At 43.0% G+C, this 17,352-nt stretch overlaps 1 protein-coding gene across 1 annotated transcript in view; it reads left to right on the forward strand.

The window, feature by feature from the left end:
* The window catches only part of elp3 (elongator acetyltransferase complex subunit 3), a 124,000-nt gene extending 120,697 nt beyond the window's left edge, over positions 1–3,303 (forward strand). Inside the window, exon 15 of the mRNA XM_063071557.1 lies at positions 1,092–3,303. Coding sequence (XP_062927627.1) covers positions 1,092–1,168 — 77 coding nt within the window. The 3' untranslated portion in view covers positions 1,169–3,303. The remainder of the gene's footprint in view (positions 1–1,091) is intronic.
* The last annotated feature ends 14,049 nt before the right edge of the window (positions 3,304–17,352 follow it).

Genomic DNA, 17,352 nt, shown 5'->3' on the forward strand with positions numbered 1-17,352 from the left:
CTAGCAGGTAAGATTAACGGCTGCCTCTGTTGTTTTTTATTGTTTATGTTGAAACACAGATGTCTGCTAATATAGATATTTCACTTTCCTCCTCTAATGATGCACTGATTGTTCCACTGGCCCATCCTGCCTGATGGCAGTAACTAATTGCCTGCAGAAATGATCAGTGCAGGGTAGTCTGCCGGGATCCTTTCCGTATCGCAGACTGTCATTAGGCTCCATGTAACGTCTGGGTTAATGTCTGCCTCAGTCTTTGGGAACTGTGAGGCAGCTGTTGCAAGAATTTGTGTTGTTATAAGTGAATAGAAGCAGGGATTCAGCAGCTCGAGGTTGAGGTTGTACTTACACTGTTGACCATCTGTATTTTGTAGAACAGTTCAGCACAGCACAGGCCCTTTGACCCACTTTGTTGTGCCAGCCTTTATTTATTTAGGATACAACACAGTAACAGGCACTTCCGGCTCAACAAAATTACACCCATGTGACTAACTAACTCATACATCTTTGGAATGTGGGAGGAAACCCACGCGGTCACAGGGAGAGCGTACAAACTCCATACAGCAGTAGGAATTGAACCTTGGTTGCTGGCGCTGTAAATCTACTCCAAGATCAATCCAATCCTTCCCTCCCACATAGCCCTCTTGTTCTCTATTATCCACGTGCCTATCTGAGAGTTTTTGAATGATCCTATTGTATCTGCCTCAACCCTGGCAGAGCATTCCACATACCCACCACTTTAAAAAAAACAACGCTGGCATTCTCTTCAACTTTATTTCAATCACCTTAAAACTATGTCCCATTTATTGCTTATCCTTCACATCTTTCAATTCTCAATTACAAAAATTTAAGCCTTGAAAGTTCCCATCATCTCCAACATTCATTCCCTTCCTAAAACCTTGTGTGCAAATTAAATCCCTCAGGCTAAAAATATTTAAATATTTCAATCTTTCTTCATTGCTCATACCCTGCAGACCTGAAATAAGTCTTGTTGCCCTTCCCTGAACACTCTGCTGCCTTCATATCCCTTTTGCAAGCAGGTGACAATGTTTTTCTTATGAATGCATATTGATGTAATTTTCTTTTTGTTGTAGGGGTTGGTACAAGGAATTACTATAGGAAGATCGGATACGAATTAGAAGGCCCCTATATGGTGAAGCATCTGAACTGAGTAGCCTCTCTCTCCCTGGAGTTGCTGAACACAAAACTGGGTGAAGGTCCTGATGGGAGGCAGCTGGGCTCTTTTATAAGGAAAGACATCTGCTGTATCACTTCAGGGTGTTAATATTCTGCCGAGGCGCTGATGCCATCACTCCTGGTTTCTGGATATACAGATTATTGTACAGCTTTAGACACAGCGTGATGTATCTTCATTGGATATGTGTACAGATGGTTGATTAATGCAATATGTACTGTTACAGGGGTCAGAGAGTAACCTCAATCTCTGGTACAACCTTCAATTGCCTCCATTATCAATACCCTCACAGTCAAAGGAGGTATTTAATTTATCTCAAAGAAAATGGGGGACTGTATTTGATCAACGTAGAACATTTCAGACCACAATGTTGTACCTACTCCAAGATTAATCTAATCTTTCCCTCCACAGAGCCCTCCTTTTTTTTTCATCCATGGGCCTAGCTAAGGAACTCCTAAATATCCCTACCATATTTGTTTCTGTCAACACCCCTGACATTTCCCACTCCCCATACTTTCCTCCAATTAGCTTAAAGCTATTCCCTCTGGTACTAGCTATTGCCAACCTGGAATAAAGGCACTCTCTTCACCTTGTACACTTGCAGAAGCACAATTATGAAAGTGCTTCTGAATAATCTTAAGTAAAAACAGAACTGTGCACATAAAATTGTGTATTTCAATAATATTACTATGGTATGTTCCCTTAACGTGCCACTGGGAAGTACAAGCTTGGATATTAGAACGGAACAGCACTGTACAGGCCCTTTGGTCTACAATGGTGTGCTGGCCTTTTAACCTACTTGTTACAAACACCTGATAGGGTGTGTTCTCCAGTTACCTTATAAGGTAACTATAGCCTTCAGCCAGGAACAGGTGGTTCCCAACCTTCACCGAGTGTTTCTACTGTTAACCATGACACTCTCCAGTTGGTGGGCCGGTAGTGGTGGCCAAATCACTGCCCATCTGCTCCTGGCTTCCAGCTTCCCTCCTCTCACCTACTCCAAATCCAACAAGATACTCGTATTGCCTCTTCCCCAATCCTATGAGCTGCTTGTTTTTTTGCTCCTTTCATCCAGGCCCAGATCTGATAACAACCACCATGCTGAATTGGTTGGGAAACCTCTGCAGCCGATCTCCACAGGGAACAACCATGCCTGCCATCCCTGGTCTTTACACTCCTGCGGTAAGGGCTGGTACTTCAAGGCCTTTCTCTTGCGGGCCTCTTCCCATCCCTCCTCCCATGGCACAGTCAGCTCAACCAGAATTATTTTCCTGTCTTTGGTTGACCACAGTACAATGTCCAGCCGTAGGGTTGTGCACTACATCTGGGAACCGCAACCTTCGTCCCACATCAACCCTGATCTCCCAGGACCTGGCCATCAAGAGATCAACCCAATGTCTGATGTATTAGCTGCTACCAACACCACCAAAATTAATTATTAAATGATTCAAGCCTTTGCTCCCTATTGGAATGCACTTCCAGGTATGGATCACACAAAATGCTGGAGGAGCTCAGCAGGTCAGGCAGCATGTATAGAAAGGAATAGAGTTGAGATTTCAGGCCGAGACCCTACGTCATAAAGAGTCCTGAATACTGGCCCAAAATACTGACTTTATTCCTCTCCATAGATCGCCTGACCTGCTGAGTTCCTCCAGCATTTTGTGTGTGTTACTTTGGACTTCCAGCATCTGCAGAATCTCTTGGTTCCAGCTATGAATTGTTCCCTTGCTGAAGAACACCATCCCATTATCCTTTTTACTTATCCCATTTGCTCAGTTTTGAACTAGTGCTCAATCCTGCTCAATCTGTCCATGCACAGGCACCGTGTCTGCAGCAAAACAGACTATTCAGTCTACAATATAAAACTCCCTCCATCAGTTGGTTACAAGTGATCTGCTCCCGCCCATCCCACAAATGACTGTAGCTGACCGTGGCACAGGATCTGCTGAAAGGTCTTATCAAATGGTGAGAGACTCTCCTTGCATTGGAGATTCATATTGTAACAGCCAAGATAATCCTTTTCCTGGGAAAATTAAAATCTAATTGTTTTCATCTGTAAACTCAGCAAGTCAGCTGGGCATTTTTAAACATTTTTAATAAAAATACTTTCTTCTCACATGTTAACTTTGAGTATTTAATCCTATCTAGGTGATTTGTAACAGATAGCTTTCACAGACGGCATCCAGTTGGCAGGGGCAAGAACTAATCTTGAATTGTGGCACAGAGCTATAACCTTCTGTGATTTTAAAACTCCAATACTTCGACAAGTGTTGCCTTAAGACTTATTAAGTTTGCCACACTCCTCCTTGGGTTTTTTTTCCCTCCAGTTTGCTCTCTATTACATTCCACTAAAACTGCCCCACATGACCAATAAGAGGCCCTCCGCGCACTTGGGTTGATAGATACGTCTTGTATTCAATATCACACTGCACATTTGCTTCCAGCAAGGCAATCTATCCAATACCTCATGCACTCAACCGTTTTATTGTAGAATAACTACACCAAAGGGAAGCTCATTCATCACGTTAATTCACTCACAGAAAACAAAGTAACAGAACAAACCACTGCAACAATGCTAAACTAAAATCGCTGGTAAGGAACAAAATGAGGACATTCCGCAGGGTGTAACTGACTCCACATCAACAGCTCTCCCACAGACAGATTCTGTCACACATGTCCCAAAGCCTGCCCATTGCTACACTCTGAACAACAGTGGCAAATGTGTTTGGAGGGGAGGCATTGAAAATCAAAATCAGGTTCCTTATTACTGACATATATTGTGAAATTCTCCACGATATACATTCAGTGGCCACTTTATTAGATACAGTGGTGTGATCTGCTGCTGTTGTAGCACATCCACTTCAAGGTTTGATGTGTTGTGCATTCAAGAGGTGCTCTTCTGCACGTCACTGTTGTAACACGGTTATTTGAGTTACTGTCACTTTCCTGTCAGCTTGAAGCTGTCTAGTCGTTTTCCTCTGACATCTCTCATTAACATGTTTTCATCCACAGAACTGCCAGTCACTGGCTGTTTTTCATGCTTTTCACACCATTCTCCGTAAACTAGAGACTGTTGTGCATGAAAATCCCAGGAGATCAGCAGTTTCTAAGATATGCAAACCACCCTGTCTGGCACCAACAATCAAAGGTCAAAGTCACTTAGATCACATTTCTCCCCCCCCCCCATTCTGATGCTTGGTTTGAACAACTGAACCTCTTGACCATGTGTGTATGCTTTTATGCATTGAGTTGCTGCTGCATAATTGGCTGATTAGATATTTGCACCAGCAAGCAGAGTACAGGTGTACTTAATAAACTGGCCACTGAGTACTGGTCACAAAATGGACTCTGTTAATAACCAACTACATCTGTCACCATTTGTCTAGCAATATTCCTCACTACCCAGGATATGCCTTCTCATTACTACCATTCAACTGAGTAACAGATTTTTTAATAGTTTCAACTTAATGTCAGAGAAATGTGTCCAATATACATTCTGAAATAATTCTTCTTCACAAACATCCACAAAAAACAGAGGAATGCCCCAAAGAATGAATGACAGTTAAATGTTAGAACCCTGTAGCCCCCCACCCCTCAGCTTCCCCCTCCCACACATAAGCAGCAGCAAAGCAATGACCCCCTCCCCCACCAGCAAAAAAAAAGCATCTGCACCCTGCACCAAGCACTCCGGTATGCAGCATCAATAAAGACAAACTTGTAGTATCCCAAAGACCACTCGTTCACCCAGTAATTCGACATACCACAGGTCCTCTCCCTAACAAGGAAAAAAGGTGTCCCCTTTTATGCAAATATAATACAGAACAAGTTAGAACATTACTAATACTACAGTATTATAAAACTGTATTAGTTCCTAATATTTATTGACAGAGGAATCAACCCAGCACACATTACCATGTTCTTTTGATTGTCTGTAAATGAACAAAATCAGTGCAGATAGCAGATGTTTTCCCTGTACCCTCTCCTACCCTTTTTCAAAAATTAGATACAGCAAGTTTGGCCTGTACTTTAAAGAAAAACCGAAGTCCTCCATAAACGAGATTTTATAGATGCCGGAAATCCAGAGTAAAACACACAAACTGTTGGAGGAACTTAACAATTCAGACAACATCTACTAAAGAGAATAAGCAGGTGATGGTTCAGGCCAAGAGCCTTCATCAGGGTTGGAAAGGAAAGTGGAAGAAACCAAAATAAGGGAGGGGAGGAGAAAAGAGTAAAGCTGGCAGATGACAGATGAAACCAGACGAGGTGGAGAGATGAAGTGAGAAGCTGGGAGGATAGGTATCACCCACTAAACCATAGGTCTTTGGAACGTGGGAGGAAACCATGCGGTCACACAAGCAACTCCTTAAAGGCAGCAGCAGGAATTGAATCCATTCACTGATGCTGTAATAACCATAAGACATAGGGGCAGAATGAAGCCATGCAGCCCACTGAGTCTCCTCCACTATTTCATCATGGCTTATCATTGCTTTCTCAGCCCATTCTCCAGTGTTCTCGCCACAACCTTTACTGTCCTGACTAATCAAGAACCTATCAACCTCTGCCTTAAATGTGCCCAGTGACCTGGCTTCCACAGCCGCCTGTGGCAATGAATTCCAAATTCACCACTCTCTGGCTAAAGAAATTTCTCATCTGTTCAAAATGGACATACTTCTTGTGCTTGCAAGCCCATCAAACCTGCACACATGGGGCAAGGCAGAGTCATCTGCGTGCCCACTGTGCTCCAAGCGAGGAACCCTGGAGCACATCCTCAGCGGCTGTGCAAGGGCACTTGATGAGGGACAGTACCGATGGAGGCATGATCAGGTCCTGAAGACCATCGCTGAAGCCGTCAGCGCAGGAGTTGAGTGGGCGAAGCGGTCCCGACCCTCCAAGCAGACCATTGCCTTTGTCAGAGCTGGGGAGCAGCCAATACCTACCAAAAGAGCATCTGCAGGCATTCTGACCTCTGCAAGGGACTGGCAGCTGTTGGTGGACCTCGAAGGGCAGCTGAAGTTCCCCAACCATATCGCAGCCACCATCCTGTGACCAGACATTGTCCTAGTGTCTGAGTCTACTAAGCAAGTGGTGTTACTGGAGCTGACAGTCCCACGGGAAGATAGCTTGGAAGAGGCCTTTGAAAGGAAGCTCTCCAAGTACGCAGGTCTGGTCAGCAACTTTCAGCAGGTTGGATGGAGAGCGAGGTGTCTCCCAGTGGAGGTTGGTTGTAGGGGATTTGCAGCCCGTTCCTTAGTCAGAGCCTTCAGCAATTTGGGCATCAAGGGAGAGAGGAAGAGGAGAGCCATCCGCAGTACCACTGATGTGGCAGAGAGGGCCTCAAGATGGCTGTGGCTCAAAAGAGGGAAGCCATGGAGTCATAAGTAGCTAACCATCTGGACACAAGCTGGGGTCTGATCAGCCCCGGCTGGGTCACCTAGAGGAGGTTGTATGATGTTGAAAGACCCGAAACACCCGATGATTCCAGGAACATCACTGAAGATGTGTCCAGAAGCATCAGTAGATGTATGTACACAGACAGTATTCTGAGGCTGAACCCTCTGTTTTTAGACTCCCCCACCAAGGAAAATATCCTTTTTACATCTACTCTATCTAGGCCTTTCAACATTCGATAGGTTTCAATGAGATCCTCATTCTTCTAAATTGTGGTGAGTACAGGCCTCGAGCCTTCAATTGCTATTCCTATGATAACCTTTTCATTCCTGGAATCATTCTCTTGAACCCCTCTGAACTTTCTCCAATATCAGCACATCCTTTCTTAAATAAGTGGCTCAAAACTGTTCACAATACTCCAAAATGAGACCTCACCAATGTCTTACAAATCCTCAGCATTACTTTCTTGCTTTTATATTCTAATCCTCATGAAATGAATGCTAACATTGCATTCACCTTCCTCACCACTGATTCAACCTGCAAATTAACCTTTAGGGAATCCTGCATGAAGACCTTTTTGCACCTCGGATTTTTGAATTTTCCTTCCCATTTAGAAAATAGTCGATGCTTTTATTCCTTCAACCACAGTACATGACCATACACATCCCAACACTGTATTCCATCTGCCATCTCTTTGCCCGTTCTCCTAATCTGTCCAACTCCTTCTGCAGCCTCACTCCTTTCTCAACACTACCTGCCCCTCCACCTACCTTCATATTATTATTATGGTAGAGTTATGGTGCAACTGTAACAAAAACCAATTTCCGCCGGGATCAATAAAGTATGACTATGGCTATATCATCTGCATTAGGATTGGCCACGAAGCCTTCAATTTCACCATCCAAGTTGTTGTCATGCAGCATAAAAAGAAGCAGACCCCTGTGGAAGAACACTAGTCACTGGCGGCTGATCGGAAAAAGGTCTTTTTATTCCCAATCTTTGCTTCCTACCAATCAGCAGATGCTCTATCCATGCTAGTATCTTTCCTGTAATACACTGGGCTCTTAGCTTGTTTAGCGGCCTCATATGTGGCATCTGGTCAAAGGCCTTCTGAAAATCCAAGTACACAACATCCACTGATTCTCCTTTGTCTATCCTGCTTGTTATATCTTCAAAGAATTTCAAACAGATTTGTCAGGCAACATTTTCCCTCAAAGAAACCATGCTGTCTTCGGCCTATTTTGTCATGTGCCTCTAGATGCCCTGAAACCACTCCTTGACAATCAACTCCATCGTCTTCCCAACCACTGAGTTCAGGCTAACTGGTCTATAATTTCATTTCTTCTGCCTCCCTCTCTTCATGAAGAGTGACATTTGCAAGCTTCCAGTCCTCCGGAACAATGCCAGAATCTATTGACTCTTGAAAGATCATTAATACCTCCAGAATCTCTTTGACTCCTCTTTCAGAACCCTGGGGTGAAGTCCATCAGGTCTGGGAGACATCTACCTTCAGGCCTTAAAGCACCATCTTCCTAGTAATATCAGCTGCGCTCACTTCTGCCTCCGACACTCTCAAATTTCCAGAATACAGTTACCTCCTCCACAGTGAAGACTGATGCAAAATACTTATTCAGTTTGTCTGCCATTACTATCTCTCCAGTGTCATTTTCCAGTGGTCCAATACCTACTCTTGCCTCTCTTTTACTCTATATATCTGGAAAAATTCTTGTATCATTTTTGATATTATTGGCTAGCTTACCTTCATGTTTCAACTCCCCCCATGATTATTTTTGTTGCCTTTTTTTTTACATGTCTCTATTCTCAAACTTCTGAGTCCTAACCTCTACTTTTTGCAATATTATATGCCTCCCTTTTTGCTTTTATTTTAGCTTTGACTTCCCTTGTCATCACGGTTGAATCATCTTGCCTTTAGAATACTTCTTTGGGGTGGTTCTACCTTGTGCCTTCTGAATTGGTTCCAGAAATTCCAACCATTACTGCTGTCATCATCCCTGCTAATGTCCCCTTCCAATCAACTTTGGCCAGCTTCTCTCCCATGTCTCCAATTCCCTCTACTCCACTGTAATACTGATACATCTGACTTTAACTTTTCCCTCTCAAATTGTAGGGTGAATTCTATTTTATCATGATCACTGTTTCCGAAGGACCTCTGTACCTTAAGCAGCCTAATCATATCCAGTTCATTACACAACACCCAATCCAGTACTGCTGATCCCCCGTTGAGCACGACCACAAGCTGCTCCAAAAAGCCATCTTGGAAATATTCCACAAATTCTCTCGAGGTCCAGCATCAATTTGATTTTCCTCAATTTGCATGTCAAAATCCCCATGCCGTGTGTAACATTGCCCTTTTGACAATTTTCCATCTCCCGCTATAATTTGTAGACAATATCCTGGTTACTGTTTGGAGGTCTGTAAATAACTTTCATCAGGTCTTCTTACTCTTGCAGTTTCTTAACTATATTTTCCAATCCTATGTCACCTCTTTCTAAAGATTTTATTTCATTTTATTCTTAAAACCAGCAGAGCCCCCTCCTCTGCTTTTGTCTGCCTGCCTCTCCTTTTGATAGATTGAGTATCCTTGGGTATTAAGCTTCAACCACAAATGTCTTTCAGCCATGAATCCATGATGCCCACAATGTCATACCTGCCAACCTCTAACTGTGCTAGAAGATCAACTACCTTATTTCATACACTGCATGCATTCAAATATAACCTTCAATCCTGTATTTGTTACCTTTTTTTTACACTGCAACCAATCCCACTGACTTCAATTTTGCCCAATGATCTGCCAGTCCTTCCTGACAATCTCACTATACACTACCTCTGCTTGTATATCAACATCCCTGTTCTCAGCCCTATCACTCCCGTTCCCATCTTCCCGCCAAATCAGTTTCAACCGACCCCTAAAACTCCGGCAATCCTGCCTGCAAGGGTATTGCCCCCCACACACCTTAGGTTCAGGAGTAGCCCATCTCTTTTGTACAGGTCATACGTTCTCAGAAGAGATCCCAATGATCCACAAATCTGAACCCCTGCCCCCTGCACCAGTTCCTCAGCCACATATTCATCTACCACATTATCCTATTCTTGCCCTCACTGGAATATGGTACAGACACCAATTCAGAGATTGTTACCCTGGAGGTCATGTTTTTCAGCTTCCTACCTCGCTCTCTATCACCCAGTGGTAGCTACATCCACAGTGATTAAGTGTTTTGAGGGGCTGGTGTTTGTCGGCTCCCATCTTAGTGGCAACTTGGATCCGCTCCAATTCGCCTAGCGAAGCAACAGGTCTACAGCAGATACCATTTCATTGGCTCTTCACAAAACTCTGGAACATCTGGACAACAAAAGTGCATACATCAGGATGCAAACACATCTCCTCCACAATCTCCATCAGCACAGGAGCACCACAGGGATTTTAACTTAGTGCCCTGCTCTACTTGCTTTACACCCATGACTGTACATCTCCGACACCATGTACAAGTTTGCTGATGACATCAATGTTGTGGGCCAGATCAAAGGTGGTAATGAATCAGCACACCAGAGGGAGATTGAAAACTTGACTGAGTGGTGTAACAACAACAACCTCTCTCTCAATATCAATAAGACCAAGGAACTGATTATAGACCTCAGGAGAGGGAAACCAGAGGTCCATGAGCCAGTAGTCATTGGAGAATCAGAGGTGGAGAGGGTCAGTAACTTTAAATTCCTGGGTGTCAATATCTCAGAGGACCTGTCCTGGACCCGTCATATAAATATTATTGCGACAAAAGCATGTCAGCACCTCTACTTCCTCAGGAGTCTGCAAGATACAGCATGTCATCAAAAACCTTGGCAAACTTCTACTGGTGTGTTCTGGAAAGTGTGCTGACTGGCTGCATTACGGCCTGGTACAGGAAACCAATGCCTTTGAGTGGAAAATCCTACAAAAGGTAGTGGATTCAGCCCGGTACATCATGAGAAAACCCTCCCTTCCATTGAGGACATCTACATGAAATGTTGCTGTAGAAAAGCTCTTTTCCCGCTGCCGCCATCAGGTAGAAGGTACTGGTGCCTCAGGACTCAGATCACCAGGTTCAAGAACTGTTACTATCCCTCAACCATCAGACTCTTGAACAAAAAGGTCATTTAAGGACTCATTTATCTTTCATGCTCGTTATTTCTTGCTATTTATTTATACCCGCATTTGCAGTTTGTTGTCCATTGATCCCGTTTACAGTTACTGTTCTATAGATTTTCAAAGTATGCCTGCAGAAAAAGAATCTCAGGGTTGTATGTGGTGACATGCATGCACTCTGGTAATAAATTTTACTTTGCCTTCTCTCTTTATAACCTCCTCTCTTTTCCTTCCTGTTTCATTGGCACCAATATGTACCAAGACATCTGGCTGCTCATCCTCCCCCTTTAGAATGTGTGGACACAATGTGAGACAACCCCAACCCTGGCACCTGGGAGGCAATATAACACCTGGGTCCCTCTATTGCATCCACACACTGTCCTGTCTCCTACCACGTATCACCACTACTGTGCTGCCTTGTGAGACAGTAGAGAGGGGGGAAATATCAAAGAATGTTTTTAATGGACATATTGATTGAAGATTTAAAAGAATAAAGCAACACACACACAAAATGCTGGTGGAACGCAACAGGCCAGACAGCATCCATAGGAAGAAGCACAGTCGACGTTTTAGGCCCAGACCCTTCGTCAGGACTTTAAAAGAATAAATCCTTTTTGTTTCAGTTCCCCATTTCCAAGTCTGGAGTTCTAGGTTATTTCCATTTCTACAGTAAGCTTCGGACAAATCCCGGGAATAAAAAAGGTTAACAGACGAGGAACATTTAATTACTCTGGACCTGTACTCACTGGAGTATAGAAGATTGGGGGGTGGTGGGGGGAATCTCATTGAAACCTATCGAATATTGAAAGGCATAAATAGAAGAGATGTGAAGAGGATGTTTCAATGGTGGGGGAGTCCAGGACCAGAGGCCACAATCTCAGAATACAGGGATATCCCATTTTGAACAGAGGAGATATCTCTTTAGCCAGAGGGTGGCCAATCTGAGATGGACAACTGTGGAGGCTAAGACACTGGCTGTATTTAAAGCAGAGGCTGATTAGTAAGGGCATCAAAGATCACAGGAAGAAGGTAGGAGAATGGGGTTGAGAAGGATAATAATCAACTATGATCTAAATGACAGAGCAGATTCGATGGGCCAAATGGCCTAATTATGCTCCTGTGTCTTCTGCTCTTAACATGACACAGACTGTGCTTTTCCGTACTGCTTTTCCAGTCTTGTACAGGGTTACAATATTGTGGGCCATTTCATATATACTCCTAAGTCAGAGACAGAAATCTTCCAGCCTGACAAGAATATTTTTCACAACATCCCCCTTATTGTTCCATAAATCTTCTATGGAAGAGGCTAGTGTGGAAATTAATCTTTAGAGAAATTGCACATAATAATCTATCAAAAAAATACAAGTCAGGCTATTAAGTGGCGATTACACTCACAGGAGATGAATTGCACAAATGTTCCAGCTGTGGAAGAGCACATTGCAATTCCCTCCAGAAAGTTTCGAGCAATTTTGACAGCCATTGTTTAATCTGAATTTCCAAGTGCAGAAAATGAATCACTATCGATTTTCTGGGCTGCCGAGAATAGCTCACATTGTGTGAAGGGACACTAACATTACTTTCCCGGTATCTTAAATGGACAAGTGGTTAATAGGTTTCAGTCATTGAAAGGACACTGCCTTTATGCCACTCACTGAAAGCCTTAACCTTCAGTACCTGAGAAAGGGCAAAAGGTGGGGAAAATTCTGTGCTATTAACCCTATGTACAGGTCATAAAGAAAGCTTTTGACACATTGGCCTTCATAAATCAATGTACAAGTACAGGAGTTGCGATGTTGAAATTATACAAGATGTTGGTGAGGCCTAATTTGAAGTAATGTGTCCAGTTTTGGTTCTCTACCTACAGGAAAGATGCAAATAAGATTGAAAGAGTGCAAAGAAAATTTATAAGGATTTTGCTGGGACATGGCGAAATGTACAGTATCTGAAATACATCTTATGGAAAGTTTTGTTTGATGATGAACTTCAGTAAAAAATAAATTACAAAAGAGAGGGGAGATTTGATAGAGGTATACAAAATTGAGGTATAGATAGGGCAATTCAAGCAGACTTTTTCCACTGAGGTTGAGCGAGACTACAAGAGGTCATGGGTTAAGAGTAAAAGGTGAAATGATTAAGGAGAACAAGAGGGAAAATTCTTCAGAGGGTGGTGAAGGACTATGGAATGAGCTGCCAGCACAAGTGGTGGATGTGGGGGAGGGTCGATTTTAAAATTTAAGAGGAACTTGGAGAGGTCTGTGGATGGGAGGGCTGTGCTCTGGGTGCAGCTCGGTGGGACTAGGCAGATTAATGGTTCAGTAAGGATTAGAAGGACCTGTTTCTGTGCTGTAGTGTTCTATGACACAATGGGCCAAATGGCCTAATTCAGTTCCTACAGTATGGTCTAATTTTAGACCGCAGAGTGCAACACAGGAACAGACCATCTGGCCCACAATGTTGTGCCAAACCAGCTAAAAAACAAATCAAAATCACCCAAACACTAATCTCTCCTACCTACACCATGTCCACATCCCTCCATTTTTCTTACATCCATGTAACTATCTAAGTGCCTCTTAAAAGCCTCATCTATTTGCATCTACCACCATACCAGGCAGCTCATTCCAGGCATCCAGCACTCCAAGCAAAAAGCTTTCCCCTCACATCCCCCTTGAACCTACCCCCTCTCACCTTCAATGCATGCCCTCTGGTATTAATCATTTCAACTCTGGGAAACAGATACCCTGTCCATTCTATATATGCCTCTCATAAACTTGTAAACCTTTATCAGATCTTCTTTCAGCCTCCGACACTCCAGAGTAAACCATCCAGCCTCTCGTGATAGCACATGCTCTCTAAACAAGGTAGCATCTGGTGAACCTCTTCTGCACCCTCTATCAAGCCTCAAAATCCTTCCTATAGTGGGGTAAGCAGAGCTGAATGTGATACTCCAGACGTGGCCTGACCAGAGTTGTATAAATTTACACCATAACCTCCTGACTTTTGAACTCAATGCCTCAACTAATAAAAGCAAGCATTCCATAAGCCTTCTTAAAGATCTTATCGACCTGTATAGCCACTTTCAAGCAACTATGAACTTGGATCCCAAGATCTCCCTGTTCAGCAACACTGTTAAAGATCTTGCCTTTAAGAGTGTACTGTCTGCTTGCATTTGCCCTACCAGGGTGCAACACCCCCCATTTATCTGGGTTAAACTCCATCTGCCATTTCTCAGTCCATATCTGCAACTGGTCTATATTGTGCTGTATTCTTTGCCGGTCTTCTAGACTATCCAAGCAACTCCACCAACCTTGGCATCATTCACAAATTTACTGACCTACCCAACTACATTTTCATCCAAGTTATTTATATACATTACAAACAGCAGAGGTCCACTGATTAGAGACCTCCAGCTCAAATAAGTCCCTTCACCCACTACCCTCCATCTGCTCTGTTCAAGCCAGTTCCAGTTCCCTCAAAATGAATGCCAACATTCTATCTGCCTTCCTCACAACCAAATTCACATGCAAGTTAATGCCAACGATGGCCACTCTGCTAGTCTCTGCCCTTTTTTTAAAAAATTTGCCCTTGATAATATATTACAATTAGAAAATGCAGCAAGTCTGTGAATGTGGCATTTTAAAATTCACTTACAGACTTGAGTTGTCTCCTCTCTTGCTCCCAATTCAACTGGGCTGCCAAGAGCTGATGAAGGCTCCGTTTTAAAATTGAACTGGCGAGAACAGCTATGAACTGGAAAGGTGGGTTATCCGAAATTGCTGAAATCAAACTCAAGAGCCATCATCAAGTTGAAAAATGAGATGCTATCCCAAGCTTACATTGAAATCGAGACCAAAGGCAGGTCAGAGTGGGAGTGGATGGAGAATTGGAACAACAGGAAACAGGAAGCTGTTTGGGGACTGAATAGAGCTGGGCAGTAACATAGTTACCCCGTATTAAGTTCCCCAATGTAGAGGGGCTCACATGTTCATGAGCAGCAAAGCAGCCAATTGCTGCATCGCCATGGGGGGTGGGGGGGGGCTATGGTGGGAAGAGGTTGTGTTCACAGCTTCTGCAGGCATTTTAGTGACTGCAATCTAGTAACCACTTCAGCATCAGTAAAATAATCAGAGTGTCCCTTTCACAGAACAAACAGAACAGAACAGCACAGGTCCACAATGTTGTGCTGAGTTTTTAAACTTACTCCAAGATCAATCTAACCCTTCCTTGCCACATAACTCTCCATTTTCTATCATCCACACACCTATCCAAGAGTTTCTTATATATCCCCAATGATTCTGCTCTACCACCACTATTGGCAGGGCATTCTACACACTCACCACTGTTTAAATAAAAACACAACCTCTAACTCAACTTATTCTCACAAGACATGCACTCTAATCCAGGCAGCATCCTGATAAATCTCTATAACACCACAAGACATTGGGCTGAATGGCCTAATTCTGCTCCGCCATTCCACCATGGGTGGTTCATTATTCCTCTTAAACCCATTCTTCTGCCTCTTCCCAGTAACCTTTGACACCCTTACTAATCAAGAACCCCTCAAACCCTACTTTAAATATACCCAAGGACTTGGCCTCCACAGCTGTCTGTGGCAATGAATTCCACAGATTCACCACCCTCTGGCTAAATAACTTCCACCTCATCTCTGTTCTAAAGAGATGTTCTTCTATTCTGAGGCTGTGCCCTTTGGTCCTAGACTCCCCCACTATAGGAAACACCCTCTCCACATTCACTCTATCCAAGTCTTTCAATATTCAATAGAATCACCCCTCATTCTGCTAAACTGAAGTGAGAACAGCCCAGAACCAATAAACACTATTCATACATTAATCCTTTCATTCTTGGAATCATTCTCATGAACATCCTCTGGAGATTCTACAATGCCAGCACTTTTCTTAGATAAGGGGCCTAAATCTTCTCACAATACTCTCGGCACTGTCTGGCCAACACCTTATAAAGCCTTAGCATTGTACCTTTGCTTTTGTATTGTAGTCTTCTCAAAGTGAATGCTAACCCTGCTTCACCACCAACTCAACCTGCAAGTTAACCTTAAGGGACTCCTGCACGAGAACTCCCAAGTCCCTTTACACCTCTAATTTCTGAATTTTCCCATCATTTAGAAAAATCTATACCTTTATTTTTTCTACCGAAGTGCATGACCATACAGTGCATTCCATCTGCCACTTCTTTGCTCATTCTCCTAATCTTTTAGGATAGATTATGAAATGAATGGGAGGATGTGGATGAAACACAGGAGGAGAACATTTAGTTTAATTTACATCAGAATTGGCAAAATATTGAGGGCTGAATGGCCCACCCAGCACTGTATTGATCTATTCTATGTTTTAAAGCAAAAATAATTTATTTTCACTGGATGTCAGAAGCCGGAGTAGAACTAAGATCATTTTTGACAAAAATGAAGTTAACTTTCAGGTTTTCTTTGGTTAAATCTACTGTTAAACAAAACATTTACAAAAATAAAACTCAAGGGGATCACATACTCAAAGGTGGACATGGGGAAAATGAGACATGGACTGGTTTTAGTTGTCCAAGAGGCACAGAGAAAGAGGTTTCAGATTTTACTGCACCATACCTCTCCCACCACCAATTTCTCCTAATTTGTCCCAGTGTTAATCTAATTATCACCAGTCCAGGAGATTATATTAAATTCAGATGGACCAGGCATTGAACCCATTGTCCCAAACATCTGAATTAAAATGGATTCTGAATTTAGTCTTGCAACCCGTGAAACAGGTCATTAAATCATCAAATTAGATTGCTGGCCACAGTGGATTTAAAATATGAAGAAAACATTGAACTCGAATGGGTCAAGGACAATGGAATTAGACACATCCATTGTCTTTGTTCCTGCCATGTGCTTGGAGATGGAGGCTACCATTTTGTGAAACTATTTTACATCCTCCATTTTGTGAGATGAAGTTGCTTCGTTTTCAGTGTTTTAAAGGCACAATGATGCTTCAGGTAATCTGCTAGACTGGAGATCATTTCCAAATAAGAAGTTATTTGTGAGGTGTTGGACACAACACGCAGGTTTCTGAATGTTGGAGTTGGTGCCTGCCTGGAGTGATTTGAGCTGGCTACCGAAGAGAACAAAGAGCCATAAATTACCAACTGTCACTTGCTGGGAAGAGGAATAAATGGATGCTGCTCCGGAGAAGAGCCAATAAAAAGGTGTTAAAGGTCAATCAGATGACCTACAGCCATTGACACGGAAATGCAATATTTGAATTGGTAAGGAACAAGTATAAAAGTGGACACTTGGAGTGCGCAATCAGTGATAACTCCTGAGAATCACCATTGCGAGGAAGAACCCCCAATGCCAGAGGCCGGGAGAGGAAAGGATCGATCAATTGTCTGGCCAGTGGAAATCCCCCATTTCAGTGTTATAAATTGGACAAGTTGTCTGAGTATTGGTACAGAGGGAACAATAGAATTCGTGTTCTAAGCTGTCGACCTGGGATCACCATAGTTATGTTGTTTGTGCAGACACAGTAAACCGTGAGCTTCGATGAATTACGAGTTGCAAAGTGAATTTCCTAACCTTGTTCTCTTGATGAACAGTCAGCAAGATACTCCAAAGACCAAAACT

Source organism: Mobula hypostoma, chromosome 2 (assembly GCF_963921235.1).
Source record: "Mobula hypostoma chromosome 2, sMobHyp1.1, whole genome shotgun sequence".
NCBI classification, from domain to species: domain Eukaryota; kingdom Metazoa; phylum Chordata; class Chondrichthyes; order Myliobatiformes; family Myliobatidae; genus Mobula; species Mobula hypostoma.